Source organism: Azolla caroliniana, unplaced genomic scaffold (assembly GCF_043228905.1).
Source record: "Azolla caroliniana isolate FFs.n. ecotype wild unplaced genomic scaffold, voAzoCaro1.0.p SCAF_5, whole genome shotgun sequence".
Classification (NCBI taxonomy): Eukaryota; Viridiplantae; Streptophyta; class Polypodiopsida; order Salviniales; family Salviniaceae; genus Azolla; species Azolla caroliniana.
Window position 1 is genome coordinate 16,520,283 of NW_028230440.1, and position 20,939 is coordinate 16,541,221.

Genomic DNA, 20,939 nt, shown 5'->3' on the forward strand with positions numbered 1-20,939 from the left:
TGATTCCCTCACCAGGCAGAGGCCTCTTTATGTTTTGGTCGCAAATAGAAACGAACACGAGTCCCCCTTTTCCTTCCCTTTCATGTCTTGACTTTGACTTAACTGGAATGGACTCTACATAAAGTCTATGTACTTACATGCTATACTCTTCTACTTTCTCGTGTTAATTTTCTTTGTTAACCGATGATGATGATGATGATGGATGTTTTATGTGGCACTTACTTATGTATGTATGTATGTATGTATGTATGTATCATGTATGTATGTACTTGTTTGTGAAGGTGGCTGTTACATACATACATATTTTGACATTCTGAGTCGGGCTTCTCCGTTTGCTTGCTTTGACTCCTCATTTTACGAAGCGCCTCCTCAGTTTCTCTGCAAAACAGCCCGCGCAGCCATGCCTCTATGATCTCTCGCGCTTGAATGCAGGCAGAGCCTCTTGCCCGTTCGTAGATCCTCATCACCCCCTCCCGTCCGTCCGTCAGAGCGAGAAAATGAGAAAGATTGTTCCTTCATAGCCGATTAAAGCGGCAGATCAGCCCTTTTCATCCATTGCATATTGGAGCTTTAATGCCGATGTTGTATGTAATTCGGGTATTTTTCTCCACGCAGCTGAGCTATTCATTTTTTTAAGGCATGCTCTTGGATGTGCTTTGGAGATAAACTTGTCTGTTCGCATATTATCAGAGAAAGATCGTGATATTTTTTTCTGTTTCTGTAACCGTTGAAAATTCTAGGAAAGAGAGATCCAGTTGATGATTTAGAATACTCTGCCTGGAATGTGCCAGAGTCAACTAGTTTCTTCATAGGTGATCAGTTTTCTTAATGTATCAGGCATAGCTCACCACTTTCTGGCCTTCACCAGAAGTGAAAGGCTCTGGCAGCTGAACTACTCCATATATCCCAGCACTGAAACTATTGGAAAGATATTTGTGAAAGAAGCAGCAAAGCAATATGGCTATGCTTTACACATTTGACTTGGTAATCCAAAACGAGTGAGTGACGTCAGACAGGGTCCCACTATGGCTACATCAAAATTTGGACTCCCTGGAGTTGCTGGAATGCTGGTTGGTCCTGCTGTAAAGGAAAACAATGGCTCATCACATTGTAGTTCTCATGGTCTTCTTGCTTATGGAGCTGGCAGCAGTATTGTCATTGTGGATGTGAGATCTATGCAGATTGTGACGGTTTTGCCTATGCCATGCCCTGGAACAACAGCCGCTCAGGCAGCTCCTTTTGTCACAGCACTTCAATGGACACCCGAGGGTCTGCAGCGTGATCTTGCTGATGAATCACTTACAAGTAATCTGCATCTTGCTGTAGGAGATAGACAAGGTCGAATTGCTATCTGGAACGTCAGATGTGGTGAAGTCATCATGTGGCTCAGTCTTGAAGCAGATAAAGGGAGGTTGGGTATACAAGATATTTGCTGGGTTTATGGAAAACCATGGCTATTGCTTTCTATACATGGTACATCCCTGATTTCTGTTTGGGACACAACAACTGGACGCTCAATCTGGAGGCTTGATGCATCTCCTGAAATCCTTACCTGTGTCAAACGTGATCCATTTGATGCCAGACAGATTTGCATTGTTAGTTCAAAAGGTCTCTTATTATCGGTTTACATTGGGGGACTCTTGGAACTAGATATCTCTGTGAAAAAGCACCAACTTAACATTCTGGAAGAACGGAGCAGCAATGCCATTGCTGGTGCAGGGAAAGGCAATGGGACAGCTGTAAGTGAGAGGGATGTAGGAAAAGATGGGGGAAGTGTGTCGAGTATATCTTATTTGGCAACTTCTGCTGCTGTTAGTCAAACACTTCTAGCAGGAAACAATGGCAGGTGCTTGTTTTCCACATCAAGCAGAGGAATATTGTACATTACCTTTCCCAGAGAACTTTTTGTGTTTGATCTACAGTTTGGAACTGTGCTTTCAAACTCCACCTTGCCCAGGGGCTGCAGTAGATTCCTTGATCTTATAGCAAATGCAGATGGAGATGTTGTATACTGTGCTCACGTCGATGGCAAGCTCACAGCATGGTTGAGAAAACAGTGGGTCCTCCTCTCTAAACTGTTCAGTTTATATGTGTTTTTTATTTGCAAAGTTTACATTTTGATAGTTCTCCTCTTGCATAAATTTTAGGTATACAAATATTTTGAAATAGACATGCATTGTTTGCATCATGAATTTACCAGGATAGATTGTGAAAGAGATCATTGAACCATCACACACATAAGCGTGCATGTGCCATCCTGAATGTGTCAGGTTTATTTGATAGCTGGTATGGATGCTGGAACAGTCGTTATGTGTTACCGTTATCTTGATAGAGACTTGAAACTTACACAAGACCTGCATGATCTTTATAGGAGAGAGGCACAGTACAATCTTTTAACTCGAATACAAGGGCTGATTGAATGCTCAAAGCTCTTTTCTCAACGCACTGTATGAGACATGTATACTTCTATGTAGCTCTCGAGGGATGAGATGAAGATTATGCAGAAAGATCCTGATATTATACTAGCCGTGGTCACAAATTATAATACTAGCTTATTCAGTGCTGATGTGGTCACAGATGAGGCCATCAATGCTTGAGAGCTGTCTCGGTCTATTATGATGAGAGTGATGTCACCATCTAAGTAGGATATGTTTAGTTAGATTCTTTTATGATAGAGGTTATATAATAAATACTACCACAAGGAGCTCTATGGGTAATGTTTTTGTCATGATGACCGAGCTAGATGCAGTTTTTTCTTGAGTACTGGTAGATGTTTCTGATGTGTTGCTACCTGGATTCATTAGATTTTTGATGCCAGTCATATACTTCAATTCATTTGTTCTGGCCCTGGTATGGTATCCCTCACTTTGAACAGAGGATATGGTTTGAAGCTGGCAGTAGAGGTTCTTGAAAATGATCTAAGAATTCTTGTCAAGGTCACGTCCTTCATTGCAACACACAACTCCCTTAAAAGGATTGGTTCAATAGACTTGGAAAATATTTAGATGAGAAAATAAATTGCCGCAATTATGAAAACGGAACAGGGAAAACTTATGATGTTTGTTGGGCATGTGGTTTTTAGAAATTGACCCCATCCCCACCCCTTCATCAAAAGTTTTATGCCCAACTGTGGAAAGTAGTATATTTGCATTAATTTCATGTGCTTCCACAGCACACCTCTGTATTGTTAATAGACTACTAGGTTTGAGCTCTTTTTTTCCACATTTTTACCTCAAAGCTAGAATTTTAGTTGAGATGGCCATTTTCATATATTGCCATGTTCAAATGGTAACATTTGCATTGAGTCAAAATGTGTTCAAACTTACAAAAGAATGGTGAAATATTTGTTTAAAATTTAATCTTCCAATTGGACAAGAATAAAACATAATCTTAGTCTTCTGAACTTAGTCTCCCTCTATTGTCTTTGTCCCATTTCCTGTTTTTCAGTTTCCCTTATTATGTGTTTTCATGTGTTTTATTATGTTTCATGCCAACACCTTATTTTCTATAAACTTTTTCTCTCATGTGTGGACCCAAGCTTCAATAAATTTTAAAATTGGAATAGCCACTGGCTCTCTTGGCTCTCTTTGGCATATTGATCAGCGCCCCTGAATGTGTACATATGTTTAAAAGTTCAATCTGTTAGAGCCTCAATCTTTTGCCATTTGTCATATAATCTGCTCCTCATTGCCCGTATGTATGTAGTATGTACTTTTAGTGTTAGGAGGGTTTGACATAGTACACTCTCCTTGGTCTCTATTGCTTATCATCCATCTGCCTGAAATTAGGGTTATTTGAAAATATAGATTAGTCCTTACAGCCATTTTACAATGTTATGATAACCTAAACTCCTACCATCCTGCATTTACATGTTCTAAAACTGCAACATCTATACCTTCAGCAATGTATATTTCCATGGATGGTCCACTCTAGGCATAAACAATATCATGCATCTACAGATGGTATATGCAATGGGTATGCACATATATTATAATTATGAAATGACCTTTTTACGCAAGAATTCTCTATAACACATATCTGGTACAGTCAGGATGTATAATCTCATGTTTCTTCAAATTATTGTTGGAAATTGTGCAGAATAATCTAAAATTTAACTAATTCATGTAAACAATTTTAGATGCTAGTCCACTCAGCACTCATACAACTTGAATATTGTAAGCTAGTCGCAAAGTCAAAACTAAATGGTGCATCATGGGAGGAAATAATGAATGAAAGAAAGAAAGATATTGTGGTGTGCATGTGTTCCTTTGTGCCACCCTTTTAGCACACCCTTTTTAGGATGCATGTACCTAAGCCGACCCACCCTTTTAGCACACCCTTTTTAGCTAAGCCAACCCAAATGGGTACCTTTGTATCAACTATAAATTGAGTAAGAAGTAAAAAACTAACTAGGCTAGTTTTGATCTCTAATGTGCATTTCACATATTGGTGGAGATCCCAGGTTTTGTTGCATGGATCGATGTAAGCGGCAATCTCCTTCTTGAGGGTCTTGTTGAGGCGTCCGGTGAGGCCATTTGTCTGAGGATGGTATGGGGACTTAAGCACCTGTTGGACACCTAGTTGAGCTGCAACGACGTTGAGGACATCCCCGTGGAACTGGCGGCCCTGATAAGATAATAGTTGGACGGGGCTAGTGACAAAAAACGAGCTAGAAATTGGCGGATAGAGATGAATCCCTCCTGTGGACTGAGGGCTACCTGGACTTGGCTGAGGTGGGGGACAGGAGGGCTATCGTGTCGGAGGGGGATTGGGGAAAGATCAATCCCTCCTGTAGACTGAGGGCCACCTGGACTTGGTTGAGGTGGGGGACAGGAGGGCTATAGGCGGATAGAGATCAATCGCCCGTGGACTGAGGGCCACTTGGACTTGGCTGAAGTGGGGGATAGGAGGGCTATCATGTAGGCGGGGGATCGGGGAAACTCGTGGGACAAGAAGATAGTGCGCAACCTAAGGTGAGGGGGAAGAGGTGGATGCTTGGACGTGGGGGACTGGTACGCCGCATATCCACCAATATGTGAGATGCACATAAGAGATCAAAACCAGCCTAGTTAGCTTCTTACTTCTTACTCAATTTATAGTTGATACAAAGGTACCCATTTGGGTTGGCTTAGCTAAAAAGGGTGTGCTAAAAGGGTGGCACAAAGGAACACATGCACACCACAATATACTAATGTCGTTTAAGAGGCTAAAATGGTCTATAAGACCAAACAAGAGATCACATCTTAAAATGTTGTCTTGTCTTTGAGAACAATAAAACCAAAGTAAACATAACTAAGTAAAAAAGTAAATAGAAATAGAATTAAGCCATGACCAAAGAACTCGTCATCTATACTTGTAAGATTCTCAAGTCAGATATATTGTTATTTTTGTCTTTTGAAAATTCTCTAGCATTTGTCTCCCTCTACATATCACGGGTAGAGACATCTAGATATATGTCTGATTGGGACTAAGGTTAGTGAACATTGGGTGAACTGTCTCTGCCTTCTGAGATGGTACAATATGGTCAGTGGTAATAGGAAGATGTCTATTAATGCCATTTCTGAACATTCACTATCTTTGGACAGAGATGCTCCAGCTTCTAAGTGATATTGCTTTTGTTTATAGAAGAGGAAAGATGAAAACTTGAAACTGAAGTGTGCCATGTGAAATGTGTTATACCTGAGGTCTTCACTCTGAACCTTTGCAGGAATCAACAGGCATATTCCTTGTCTTTCATGGATGCTCTTTTGCCTCAATTGGGTACATCTGTTCCTGCTCCAGCTGTTCTTGCTGTTGTGAACTGTTCATATCAGATTTTTGTGGAGAACTCTGAAAACATTATGGAAAGTGCATCTTTCACTGCCGAGCAGATGAAATCGCCGTCCAAGCTGGAATCTCTTCCAGCAGTAGTATTAACGGCTCCAGTAGCTGGCAATAGCAACCCTTTATTGTCAAGAGTGAAGTATAAAGATAAAATGCCTGTTGAAACCACAATTATATCTATTTCTGATGATGGGAGGCTGTTGCATTGGTCTATAATATCTGGAGGCTCTTCAGAAACGAAATCTGTAATTGCAACTGAAGAGTCAATTTTTGATAATAAAATCAACGAAAGTGTAGGGAATGGTGAGTCAGGAAGGCAAGAATTCTTATCAGGGAAACTTGAATCAAGCCTTATCAACCCAATATTCAAGGTATGGGATGAATACACACACTCTGTTTTCTAGTTTGTTTTTCACATTAAAAATATTTGGATTGGTACAACGGAACTTTGCTTGTGCAGAGTGCCTTGAGCTATTATTTTTTGTGTTAGGTTATGTTAACAGATCAGTTGAGTCTTCTTCCATCAACAATAACTACATTGGCTGTCCCTGTGCCATCTCTTTTAGCCACTGTGCCTGGTAAGAGCTGGAGTGTTTTCATATGTAAAATCTCATCCATCTACATAAGTGCTTATAGAAACCTGTGGTTACTCTTCGTTTTGTCAGGTGGGGGGAATGGTCCAGCAGTATCGACTCCATTGGTAGCTTTGGCCACACAAGGTGGAACTATTGAGGTTGTTGATGCCTTGTCCAATGCTGTCACCAGCTCATTCCTAGTTCATTCTGGTCCAGTTCGTGGACTACGCTGGCTAGGGAATTCTCGGCTTGTTTCATTCTCATTCACAGAGGTATATGAAATACATCAGAAGTGAAAGCAAATAATCTTCACCTATAGAAAATGTGTTTCTGTATGTATATGTATTGCAGAAGGTCTTTGTTTTGTGTTGGTCATATCCATCAATGTGAAACGTGTTTCCGGGATTGAAATGACAGAACACTTTTCACCTTCAAGGTGACTGAAGTATGGTGCTTCTGCCTTGTCAACACAAAATTGAGCATTTTAAAGAAAGAAAGTGATATTAACATCTTTTCAGAGGCCGAAATTGCCTATAAGACCAAAAAGGATATTACATCTTACAATGTTTTCTTGACATTGAGAATAACTAACAAAAATTAATATAAGTAGACATTGAATAATAAAGAATCTAAATATCTAAGAATTAAAAATTTGAGCTTAGATAGATTAAAGCTCCTGCCTTTGAAAATCTCCAACATTGATGACACCAAGATGATGAGATCTTTGAAGCGAGGGTTTGGGTTTTATTTGTTCGTGACAAAGGTTATAAGGCTGTGGTTCAGATGGTCGTCAACTTGAATGGCACATTGCTACTGGTTGTATAACTCCTTTTGAGTCTCTTGGTCAAGACCCCACAGTTGGGATTAAAGGCCCTTAGGTTACTCCTATTAATCTAGGAAAACGATTTTATACAATTTAATATTTTCTGATTTTTGTTAGAGTTGTACAATCTCGTTTTCAGAACTACATTACAACTTCTAAAAAAATATTTTGTACACTGAATAGGATCCTTGAACAAGATTCCTGTTGGAGGGTGGCAGCTCTAGACCTGCACTCTCTTTCATCTTTATTATCTCTCTTCTACACTCTCTCTCTTCCGAAATGCCTTCTCTCTCTAAAAGGGTGCACAAGATACCCAAAATGCAAGCTTCATTCGACATACCCATTGATGTTGAAAAGGGGAAACATGATCTATTACGCCATTTGATTACGCAAGAGATCAGTCTTATCAGATAGGAGAGAGAAAGAAAGAAAGAAAGAAAGAAGGATATATTAACGTCGTTTAAGAGGCCAAAATGGCATATAAGACAAAACAAGAGATACAAAGAGCACTAAAAGAAGAAATGAAAAAGGAGATAGAAAAACAAAAAATAGAGTTGTATGCCTCTCTCAAGATTGAGTTATTAGAAGAGATGTGGAAAGACATAACAAGCTATGTCAAGAAATCAAACTTAGAGCTCAAGGATGACATGACACAATACCTGAAGGATGAAATATCCTCAAATAAGGTTGAATTAGTATCTATAAAGGCTGATTTAGAAAAAGAACAAGAAGCTGTGGAAAAGTGCATCTCTATCGTTAAAGCTAGTGTCACTAAGGAAATGCAAACATGGCAGACATGGCCAAAGAGGCCAAAGCTCAGGCTGAGCATGCCCAAAAAGAAATTAAAGCAAATGCACCTTGGATAGATGTAGTGAGAAAACAAAAAGGAACATCAGTGAATAGGATGGAAATGATGAATGCTACATTAGAAGAAGAAGCCAAGAGGAAAGCCCGTGTGTTGCATGTACGAGTGGTTGGTTGGACGGAAAAAGGAAGCCCACAAGAAGATGCCAAGAATCTCGGAACAAAGATTGGGGCATTAGATATTCCATTTGCTCCAACATGGAGGGTGGGAAGAGATGAGTCTAGAGCTAAAGCCCTTATTATATGCTTCATGGATATCGACAAGAAAAAAGCTTTCCTATCTAAAAGAAGGGCACTCAAGGGTGAGAAAATATACTTAGATGACAATCTCACTCCAGCCCAAGTGGCACACCGCAAAGAAAACATGCCACAAGTGCTTGATGCAAGAAAGGAAGGCAAATGGTAAGGTCATTATTACAGAGAAGAGAACCACATGACAATATATGGTCTATGAGACCCTACGCATGACCATATGGAATTGCAACGGATCTGTATGGATAGATGTTAGATATTTTGAAGAGACCTTCAAAAACACAGATATTGCTATGTATACAGAGACCCATTAATGCATGGCTAGCAAACTCCTTGATGAACAAGGATATATACGGGAGTCAATATGTCGTCCCCAACCTCGGACACTGGGAGCACTAGAGGTTCGGGAGGAGTGGCTGTGTTATACAAAAAGGAGCTCCATGATAGAGTGCATGTTGTACATAAGAATGTAGATGCACGTTACATGTGGATACAAATCAAAAGAGGGGATCTTAGGGAGGTATATATATTGCAATTTGCTACTTTCTGCTTGCCTACTCAAGGTTTCCACCTATTGGTGAATCACCATATCTACTATTATATGATGATATCATGAGATTTGCTACTATGGGGGACATAATACTATTAGGAGACTTTCATGCACAAACCAAGGATGAACTAACAACAATGTTTGACGCCAACGAGGCTGTTTATGGAGAAGTTATGGCAAAAGAGGTTGGTCTAAAGCGCCAACCTCAAGATATGAGTGCTATAATTGAATATGGCAAACATTTTCTAGCCTTGGGAAGTGTGCATGGATTTGTGATATATAATGGATTGTCACAATGGCCAGGGTCAGATGCTTTAACATGTTGGAACCGAAAAGGAGGTGCAAGCACAATCGATTATCTAATGGGATCTCCATCTCTCATACCTGAAATAAAAGAGTTCACTCTATCTAGTCGACCTATTGGCTTGGCAGCAGATCATGCATATCTACGCTTCGAGATAAAGGATGGATGCACAAGGGATGTATATGCTAAGGAGAGTGAGCTGGCTGAGTATCAATTTACTTGCGAGACAATTGATGTGTGTAGTTTTGGAGTATACAATGGCATACTAGATTTAGATCCTTTCGCACCCTTTGAGGAACTTACCCACGGACTGTCAAAATCATTGCATAAAGCAGCCACAAATGCCTTTCCTCACAACGGCCAATCCCCCCCAAACTTAGTAGAGTAATACAAAATAGTTGGTATGATGAGGAATGTCGCGATACTAGGAAATGCTTGCAGTGTGAAGTAACTTGAGGCACTTATACACACAAACAAGCGAGAGCAACCTTTCAATGCCTCTTATGGAAGAAGAAAGAAAGAAAGAAAGAAAGAAAGATATATTAACGTCTTCTAAGGCCAAAATTGGCCCATGAGACAAATGGTTTACAACAAAAAATGGGATATTTACCCATTCATCGAAAGTAAAAAAAATAAAATAAAAAAAATAGAGTTTTAAGCTCAATAGTTCTAGTAAAATAAAATAACAAACATGTTCTACAATGAAAATGATGTTATACTAGGCCTAATTTCATTTCCATCCAAGTCTCTCAAAGAGAAGCGGGAGGTCAAAGGGTTTCGATGTGGATATGGCCCGTGGCCCCAATGTAAAAGGTACCCCAACCATAGCCTCTAGTCGGCGTAGCTCATGTTCCCTTATCTTCTTAATCCTTTCTACTCCGTGTCGACTTGTTTTGAAGCCCAACATCCAAGGGCGTTTGGTTGTTCTTTGCGTTTCGGCTTCCTCAAGAGAGAGGCCGAGCGGCGTAAGTGTATCCACATTCATCGTCTCCCCTTGTTCCTGAAAAATTACACTAGTTACAAGTTGATGAATAGTAAAAGGGTTATGGTTAACACTTCGTAATTTATTCTCCCTATGTTGTTTTAGCTCTAAGATATACCTACCTAGTCTCTTTACATCCGGGCTATCTAATAGTTTGGAGAGGGTGGGAGAGGTTCCTAATATGTCTTGGTATTCCACTCATATCTCGGCATAAGTTGGGCACTTGCATGTGAAGTGATACTCATCCTCTATCTCTATGTGGCACAACCTACATAGCCTTTCCTCCCTAGGGACTCTAATAGCCTGACCATTCTCAATCTCAAGTTGGTGAGATGATATCCTAAGTTGTCCAATGGCCACCCTTAGTGCATTTGATAAGAATGTATCTAGATATCTTGGTCGTGTAATAAAACCTAATTGAGAGAAGTGCAAGAAGTGTTCCTTATAGTACAACATTTTAGATGGGAGTGACTCTCGTGGGGTGATCCATTTATATCGAGTGTAAATTTGCCATATTTCTTGGCGTATCACTTTATTACGGTCTTCATGAGATATTAGAGTTTGGTCAGTCCCATGGTTGTACTTAAGGGGGGGTAGGTTATTAATGTCTATGTCGTTTGCAAGTAACTAACTCACCACAGTGTTATACCAAGAGCTAGTGTCTCCAGACGCATGTAGGGATCGAGATGCCTCAAAGGCTCGATGGGATATCCTATCTTGTGGTTGGCTATGTATCCGATGAATAAAAACTACCACTTGAAATAGTGCTTTTACTAACATCGGGGGCAGATTGAACTCTGCTCTAATAATGTCATGTGGTACTGTTGATTTGCTTCGGAGTTGACGTGATAACATCGTCACAAAGGTCTCTCTAATTGCGTCCACATGAAAGATGGTAGACCTGGAGCCCATACTACTGATGCATACATGAGGGAAGGGGTCACTAATGAGTCGAAGAGCCTCTTTTGTAAAGACTTTATTTTTTGCTGCTAGTTGAAAACAGACTCTACTCTTTGCAACTATTTTTGCTACTACTATGTAACAGCCTTCTCACAGCTTGGCTGTGTCTATTTTTTCTATCAACTATTCTGCGGCTGCTATTAACAACTTTTCTTAGTGTCATCCTTATGGTGGAATACTGTAACTTTGGTAAATAAAATCTTGTATTTGTAATTTAATAAAGCTATTTTTATCATATAGTATTTCAATTCTTCTTTAATCCTATACTATCTGCATCTGTTGTTTGTGCTTGTCTCTCTCCCTTTCTTTTACAAACTCTCCTAATTCATAACCCGGGTGCTTCGACGTATTGATCATGAGGTAGGTAGGATACCATTGCCTCTTTCACAATATGATAGACTCTAAAAACCAATGATGGTTGGGACTGTTCTTGTTATCAAAGACACCAAAGAGGCTACAAAACCACATCAGTCAAGAACCCTCACAACCTTCTTCAGTACCATCACCTCTCTGTGCTATCTTATAAGTCAATAAATGAAGCACAAATAGAGTTTCATCCACATCGTTCAGGCTGGGTTACGAGAGATCATGCAATAATAATGTTTTCGTGCATGTTGGCAATATATAACTTTTTGTCTCGTACAATTTACTCCTTGAAGGCATTCCTGTATGCAGTTAATTTGTAAGACCAGAATATTCTAGACCATAAATTGTTATAAGTAAATTGATGTGTGGACACAAATGTGTAAATATAAAAATATGATATGATGCAAGTTTTTCCTATATAATAATGCAGTCGGTTATGCAATTCTTTTACATTTACAAAATTTTACTTCTAACTTTTACAGATTAAAGGAAAAGGTGGGGGTTATGTAAATAATCTTGCAGTGACATGTGTTCGAAGTGGACAAAGCAAAGCCTTTCGAGTTTTACAAAAGCCTGAAAGGGCTCCAGTTAGGTTTCTTCGAACATCTCCTTCTGGCAGGTTTATCTCATATGTCCTATAATATGTGCTTGGACTTTCACATTCTAGTTTTTAATGCTGCTATTGAGTTCAGTACTTCAATTCAAACTCTAAAGTAAAATTCTAAAAATGAACGAACAAATTCAAAATGTTAAAAGTAGTCTGATTGCAGATATAGCAGACCAGGGGCATGAAGATAATAATGTTGATTACTCTAAAAAAATGACAGATTAGGGATTCAATGAGTCATTGAATTTGAAAAAGTATTGGTTGTGGAAAGAATCGGTTAGCTCTCTCATCCACACTTGGAAACTGCTTAGCATGAAATGTGGGGATGAACAATCTGTTGTGTTGGCATCCTGGCATAACTTTACATTTTTTGTCATTAAGCATGCACTGAGAAGATGTTAAGCATCCATCAAGCCCAAGCATTCTCAAGGTCACATGTGTACTCATCCTTCGTGGAACATCTTAACACTGCATGTATGCTACGCTATTTCGAAGGAACAATACCTCTGACAGTTGTCTGATTCTAGGAGATTATTTGCAGTTCTGTTCTGGCTGTGGATTTATAGACGATCTAGGATGAACTTTGTTTTCCATGAATAGTAGTTCAAATTTGCAAAATTTAAATTGGACAATCTTATTTGAAGTCACTTTAAATCTTAAAGTGGTATTATATGGCGATATTACTGTTTGTTTCAAAGAATCAAAATTAATGATAAGGATTCTGTAGCAAAGATTTCTATCTGTTTATTTTCTTAGGTACTTACTGATTTTATTTCGTGAAGCTCCTGCAGAGGTGTGGGCAATGACCAAAAATCCTCAAATGGTGAGATTCCCTCTGGTTTGCACCATTAATTGGACCTTTATATACTCTGTGATGGATTTTCGTATTTTTATTGAATGCTGCTTTTGATTTTCTTTATATAAAGATTTCTTGAATGATCTTCCTGCTTCTGGATACAGCTTCGTTCTTTGGCCCTTCCTTTCACAGTGATGGAATGGGCTTTGCCTCCGGCACCCAAGGTTAACACATCTTCACAACATTCTTCCACTTGGAAACCTTCTCCTTTTTACAAAGACAAGTCTGTAATAACTTCAACAACTGCTTCTGTCAATGTACCTTCTCTTGCATCTCCACGGTTGTCTGACCCAGGTACAGTACCATATATTCATTCTGGTCATGACTGAGGACCACCACAGGATGTCATCAATCATGAGGTTCAATTGATTCATTTTTGTATTTGTTATTTGTAAAGGTCCTGGACTTAACATAGACAATTCACAAGATGAATCAGCAGAAAGTTTTGCATTTGCTCTCGTAAATGGATCACTTGGAGTATTTGAATTACGAGGCAGAAGGGTTCGTGATTTCAGGTTTTCCCCTATATCTTCAGATGTCAGCTGGATCTGCTTGTGGAAAATGTGTTTACTTGAGATTAAGTACTGTGTCAGAATTTTAATTCTTGTTTTTTGGCACCAGACCCAAATGGCCCTCAGCATCTTTTGTCTCAGCAGATGTCCTAGTGACAGCCATGGCATACAGGACACCGCATGTGGTATACTAGTTTTCCTGCTTAACATCAAAATGTCAAAATGTTTCTGGTTGACAAATACAATCTTGGATGGTTGATGTTTTATAGGTGATGGGTGATAGGTCAGGAAATATAAGATGGTGGGATGTGACCAGTGGGATGTCTTCAACTTTTAATAGTCATCGTGGTGGGGTGAGGAGAATAAAGTTTGCTCCAGTTGCTCCAGGGGATCAAACAAGAGGTCGTGTTGCAGTTTTGTTCAATGATCATACCTTTGCTATATATGACCTTGTAAGTTAATTGTTATGTGAAGATAACTCTTGTGAGTATGTGTGATAAAAGAAAATAACCCTTTTCCAAATGTTTTCAGAATGAACCTAAAATAGCAATGTAACATGTTATGTCTCATTCAGAAGAAAGAAATGAAGTAAATTCAAATTATTAATTATTATATAGAGTATAAGAACCTGGTTGTATGATGTTAAGTGATGCCATCACAGGGTTCTCTTTCCTGTTCACATTCCTAGTGACTTTGATGCAAATTGTATCAGAGTTCTATAAATGACAAAGTTGTAAACATCAATCTAAAATTGAAATAATAATCTCAACTGGTTAAGATGTACTATTCATCATTATGAGATCTACCAGTGGGTATCAGCCACTTCTGTTTCAGTGTAGTCAAGATGTTTAATCTAAGGGATGCCATAGTTATATTTGTGTCATGGCTGTATGTCCGTTAGTTCCTTACTATCTACAGTTCTGGTTTGCAGAATACTCAAGATCCCCTAAAAAATGCAATTGTTCAATCTCAAATTGGTGGAATCTTGGTTTCTGAACTTGATTGGTTCCCTTTACGCTTTGCTGATAGTGACATCATGCTACTATGCATTGCAGGCGCCGATGGAAGTTTCCGACTACTTGAGGTCAATATGTATGGTTTCATATTTCTTTAGCTCGTAATTAGCATTTTCTTGGTTAGATATCTACAACACTTTTACTGCCACACATATTCATATACTAGTTTATAGTTAGGAGCTTACAAACTGTACATGAATCAATAAACAACATTAAACTTCAGAATGTGGTGTTGTAAATTTCCAACTACATTTTCTAAAGATAAGAAAGGATCGCTACGCCAAAAGGCATAATACCTTATTTGGGGGGGAGGGGATATCCTTAACTCATCATCTGAACAATTATTCTAGAATGTTGAAAGCTGTAATAAATTCTTTTAATCTCAACTTTCACCAAGTGCCCAAGAATTTATTTTGAAAATCATTGGTGGTACAATAAAGCATTCTTTGATTGGTGTTGTACAAAAAGATGAAATGGATAAATTTCCGTCAAGAACTATTCAGAAATTGCTTCTAGAATGTTCGGCATGCACACACTGCTTCTGGGTATTAGGCCCTCTTTCACATGAAATAGCCATCGGTTAAGAGCAGAGTTCCGCAGGGTTGGTGGTGTCAGTGGGTGTTGAAAGCATGGTGTTCAGCCGTATTCACGTTGTTGTATACAGTCTAGATTTTGTTGCAAATAAATTTAACTTTCTCTGTGAGAACCCTGCCATGCTATTTACAGTGCCCCTTGTATGGGCATCCATGCCCTGCCCATGCTGCCAGCATGGAGTTGATTGTGCTGACTCATATATTACTACACATGTCTATTTTACTGTAAATTGTAGAACCAATAACTCCCTTCGTGATAGGTCTTAATAGAAAAATGAGAAAGCACATTTGTTCAATAATATACATTGGTATGTCACAACAGGAGGGAGAAAATACAGAGATCGCTCATATTTACATGAGGAGAAACTTCCTCTTTATACAGGCCAAGATCTGGCCGTTGGGCTAACTAGCTGTTGGGATAGCCGTTATAACCTTTAATCATTCTCAACACTCCCCCTCAAGATGGGTGAAAAATATCCACTAAGCCCATCTTGTCACACAGTCTAGTAAGACTTACTGGCCCAAGTCCCTTTGTAAGGCAATCTGCTACTTTATGTTCAGTAGAAACATGACTCAATTTTAATTTCCATTATCAAGCTTCTCCTTGATAAAGAATCTGTCAATTTCGATGTGCTTGGTCCTATCATGCTGTACCAGATTGTTGGCAATGCTGATTGCTGACTTATTGTGACACCACAACATCATCTGATTTTCTTGATTCACCTTTAATTTTACTAGGAGAGTTCTTAGCCAAAACATCTCCGCAACTTCTACAGCAATAGCTCTATACTCTGCTTCTGCTGTTGACCTTGCTACTACTGACTATTTCTTACTCTTCCAAGAGACCAGATTGCCCCCAACAAACATGCAATATCCTGATGTGGATTTCCTATCATCAGCACAACTGGCCCAATCAGAATCTCAATAGCCCTCAATGTTAAAATGGCCATGTTTTCTAAAGATAAATCCTTTCCCAGGGGCACCTTTGAGATATCTCAGAATATGGTACACTGCATCCATATGATCTTTCCTCGGATCATGCATGTAGAGACGTACCACACTTACTGCAAATGAAATATCTGGACGGATGTGAGTCAAATAAATCAGCCGACCTACCAATCTTTGATACCTTTCACGATCAACTTTCTCTCATGCAAGTTCAGTTAGGTTGATCTTTTGGTTGATTGGAGAAGCTATGGGCCTACAACCCAACATTCCAGTTTCTGTGAGAAGATCTAATATATATTTTCCCTGAGATAGAACAACTGCTGCTGCTCCACGAGCTACCTCAATTCCAAGAAAGTATTGCAGCAATCCTAGATCCTTCACCTCAAACTCTTTACCCAATTGCACCTTCAGTTGGGTAATTTCTCCTTCATCGTTATGCATGATAATTATATCATCCACATACACAACAAGTAATGTAGTATGCTCCTTGTGTTGTCGGAAAAACACTGTATGGTCTGCATTGGTCTGTTGGTACCCCATACCCACCATAGCCCTTCTTAACTTGTCAAACCAGGCTCGAGGAGATTGTTTTAGTCCATAAAGCGAATTTCTTAGTTTGCAGACCTTACCTATTGTTTGAATTGTACCAAAACCTAGGGGGATATCCAGGTACACTTCCTCCATCAACTCTCCATGAAGGAATGCATTTTTTACATCTAATTGATGTAATTTCCAATCCTGATTCATTGCTAAGGAAATAAGTATTCTAATAGTGCTCATCTTCGCTACAGGTGCAAAAGTCTCATCGTAATCAATGCCATATGTCTGACTATATGCCTTAGCCACTAATCGTGCTTTGTATCGATCTATTTTTCCCTTTGGGATCTGTTTTATTGTAAACACCCATTTGCACCCAACCGCTTTCTTTCCTGGTGGTAGTGACACAATCTCCCAAGTTTTGTTCTTCTCAAGAGCTCCGAGTTCTTCTTGAATGGCTGCTTTACACTTTGGATCTTCTTTAGCAACCTGCCAACACTTGGGTAAAGTGACAGAGTCTAATGATGCAATGAATGCTCTATGTGTAGCTAATATGTTAGAATAAGAGATAAACTGAACAATATCATGAGGAAACCCATAACGATCAGGAGGGACTCCTGCATTGCTGTGAGAGGTCCTCCTAACCTGTACAGGAGAAGGAGAGGAAATCATATCACCTGTGATTTCTGGGTTTGGGAGTTCTATAGGTATTTCAGAAGTCGAGGCAGGTCGGGACATGGAACTTGATGGCACAAGTGGCACTGAATACATGTTCATATTTCCTTCCTTCTACCTCCTCTTCAGCTTATACACCTTTAGCTCCCCCTCAGCTTGATTCCCAACACATATAGGTTCCTTGTCTTCTTTTCCTTCTTCTTCCTTATCTCCTACGCTCACTTGTTTCTCAGCTGATGAGGGATCAACACAGGAATTGATCCTATTTTTAGCAACCTCTCACCATTATCTCCTTCCCTCGTATTTTCAGTCTCAATTAAGTCATCAAAGGGTGAAGTTACCTCTTGTTTATAATATGGCTCCGACTCTCTGATATGCACATCCATGCTCACAAATAATCTCTTCTCTACTGGACTTTAACAAATATAGCCTTTTTGTGTGGAAGAGTATCCCACCAATACAAATTTCACAACTTAGGATCAAGTTTTCCTACAGATGGTCTACTGTCCTTTACAAAACACACACATCCAAACACCTTCAAAGGAAGGATTCCAGAGTTATTCCCTTGCAACAACTCCACTCCAATACTCTAGAGGGCATTCTATTGATCAATGCGGCAACCGCCAAAACTGCTTGTCCCCATAGCTGCTTTGGGACATTCATAGAAATTATCATGCTTCTTGTCACCTCTAGAAGATGTCTATTCTTCCTCTCTGCTACTCCATTTTGTGCTGGTGTATATGGGCATGTAGTTTGATGTTGTATTCCTTGATCTGAGAGGTATGCCCTAAACGTAATGTTGACATACTTTGTTCCATTATCAGACCTCAACACTATTACTACTGCACCATATTGAGTTTGAATTGCTCTATGAAAATCTTTAAACCAAGCAAATATTTCATTCTTTTTTCTCATAAAATATAACCAAGTCACACGAGAGAAGCAGTAAATGAAAGAGACAAAATATCTATATCCATTAATAGAACTTGTGGAACACAGTCCCCAAACATCGGAGTGTATTACATCAAATGCATGGGAACTCCTATGACCTGAACTAACATATGAGCTTTTAGTAAGCTTACCAAATTCACATGTATCACAAACAAGTTTTGTTTTATTAGCCTTTTCAAAAAGGTGTGGATACACCCAACTCAAAACGCCATAAGAGGTATGTCCCATATGTTGGTGGTAAAGTATCAACAAGTCCTCATAACTCATTTTAGATCCCCTTACATCTGTTCCCTACATCTGTTCCCTCTACCATAGATGCTAATGCTGAATCCAGCCCTTCACGGTCCAAATACCATAGTCCACTATGCCATGTGCCAGTCCCAAGTCTCCGACGTGTCCCTTTCTCCTGGAATAACACCTTGGGAATATCAAAATAAACAACATATTTTAGTTGGAGTATGATAGAACTTATGGATAATAGGTTTATTGCGAAAGGAGCATGCAACACATTAGACAATGTCACGGAGTCCGTACATTTCACTGTACCTATACAAACTATAGGTTGTGTTGTACCGTCAACATTTTGAATGCACTAGCATTACCCGTCACATAGAGTATTTGTGTCGCTAGTACTTGTGGCCGAATAAGCATAGGTGGCAACATTACCTCCTTACATGAATGAAGTATCATCTGCGGCTCTTTGCTTTCTCCTAAGTATTTCTAAGAGAGCTTGATCCTCTTCGGTGAAGACCACCTTAGTTCCTTCCTCTTCTTCTACTACCATCAAGTTTGCCTGGTGACGTCCTCTTCTACCTCTTCGGCCCCCTCGATCACGACGTCTAGTTTCTCCACGTCCTCCATATTCTCTCTCCTTAGATGGTTTAGGGCAAGCATTCTTTAAATGACCAGCTTCACCACAATTGTAGCATTTTTGATTTTCACTTCCGCTTGAATTTGACACCATTAGTGCCGATCGTACCCCTGGAAGTCCGGTGGTGTCAAAGAGCAACTTCATTCTACTCTCCTCTTGTATCATAGTCACAATTGCCTCATCAAGTGCGGGAATTTCAACCTTGGCTAGAAGAACTGCCCTTCTATGATCAAACGACGGGTTGAGATGTTTCAAAAATTGCATGGTTCTTCTTTTAGCAGAAACCTCCTTGCTCTTACATTGAGGATCATTGCACACTGTCATAGGCGAGAAATGATCATATTCTGCCCATAAACGCTCCAGTTCTATGGCATATTCCTGAATCGTCCTATCTCCATGCCAGACGGCATCTATTTCCTGCTGATTGGAAATACTCTGATGTTATTTCCCCTCCTAGCATACGTCTTTGCAATTTCTCCCAAATCTCCTTCACACTTAAAATTCCATCAACAGTTGTGGCGATTGATGGAACCATGGAATTGAGAAGCCACGTATACAAAGACATTGGGGTAGCTCTCCATGTTTTCATTCACTACTCGTTTTAACAAGAGGTTCTTTCTCTTCTCCCGTTAGGTAGCCGTCTGTCGAACACAGTGCTCGGCCACAACCGAGGAATAGGATCAACTCACAGAAAACAGGAAATACAAAATGCACGAAGACAATAGAGAGAAGAGTACACAGGATGTTTTACGTGGAAAACCCTAAATGGGAAAAAACCACGGGAGTCCTCAAACTCCAACTATCACTATAAACAGAGATGTACAATGGTGAAGCTACAAGGCAACAACCTTGAGCTCACTGTCTTCGCCACAGGCGGCGGTAATACACAGAGGCAACGACCTCTTCATCTCTCTCTCTCTCTCTCACTCTCTCTCTCGGCTGCACACTTAGCTTCCTCTAAGTGGAAAACCAGAAAAAATAAGTAACAGCTACAAAACTGTTTGCCCTAAGTCATATTTATACACATATGACTTTCGGGCTATTTACAAATATAGCCTCAAGGGCCCTTGGCAAACATATTCACAAATATGTCCCCGCATCCGGATCTCTCTCGGGGTACATTCGTCATCCGGCTCCGTAACCGGGGTCTTCATCATCCGGCTCCGTAGCCGGGGTCTTCATCATCCGATTCTCGGACATCCGACCATCCCATCCGGAGGGACCGTAATCCCAACAAACTCCCCCTTCACTTCGGCATGGGATGTCTTTCCAGTCCGACCCTCTTCCGGCACGCTTCCAGCTTGTCGGGTGTGAGCACTTTGGTCAACATATCTGACCCGTTCTCATCCGTGAGGATCTTCGTCAGCACGAACTCCTGGTCTTCTATCCTTTCCCGGATCCAGTGATATCTTCGCTGGATGTGCTTCGTCCGGGAGTGATAGGCCGCGTTCTTCGCAAGGTGGATGGCACTCTGACTGTCGCAGTAGAGTCGGTACTCCTCCTGCCGGATACCGAGCTCTCTAATGAAGTCCTTCATCCATATTATTTCCTTGCCGGCTTCAACAGCCGCCATGTACTCCGCCTCCGTGGTTGACAACGCAACCGTCTTCTGCAGCCTCGACTGCCACGAAACAGCTCCCCCTGCATACGTCATCACATACCCTGATGTGGACCGGCTGGTATCTGCATCAGCCGACATATCCGAATCGGTAAAGCCGTCGAGTTCGGGCTTACCGGAGCCGAATCGGAGGCACACGTTTGCCGTGCCCTTCAGGTATCGGAGTATCCACTTGGCCGCGTTCCAGTGCTCTTTGTCGGGATTGCTCATGTACCGGCTCACCACTCCGACTGCATATCCTATGTCCGGTCTTGTA

At 40.2% G+C, this 20,939-nt stretch overlaps 1 protein-coding gene across 1 annotated transcript in view; it reads left to right on the forward strand.

Annotated features, from left to right (window-relative positions):
- The first annotated feature begins 490 nt into the window (after positions 1–490).
- The window catches only part of LOC147864232 (Transducin family protein / WD-40 repeat family protein), a 29,174-nt gene continuing 8,725 nt past the window's right edge, over positions 491–20,939 (forward strand). The window contains exons 1-11 of the mRNA XM_087320004.1: positions 491–2,056; positions 5,708–6,194; positions 6,314–6,401; positions 6,489–6,670; positions 11,982–12,118; positions 12,863–12,929; positions 13,067–13,256; positions 13,360–13,477; positions 13,584–13,659; positions 13,744–13,926; positions 14,406–14,566. Coding sequence (XP_087176130.1) covers positions 1,026–2,056; positions 5,708–6,194; positions 6,314–6,401; positions 6,489–6,670; positions 11,982–12,118; positions 12,863–12,929; positions 13,067–13,256; positions 13,360–13,477; positions 13,584–13,659; positions 13,744–13,926; positions 14,406–14,566 — 2,720 coding nt within the window. The 5' untranslated portion in view covers positions 491–1,025. The remainder of the gene's footprint in view (positions 2,057–5,707; positions 6,195–6,313; positions 6,402–6,488; positions 6,671–11,981; positions 12,119–12,862; positions 12,930–13,066; positions 13,257–13,359; positions 13,478–13,583; positions 13,660–13,743; positions 13,927–14,405; positions 14,567–20,939) is intronic.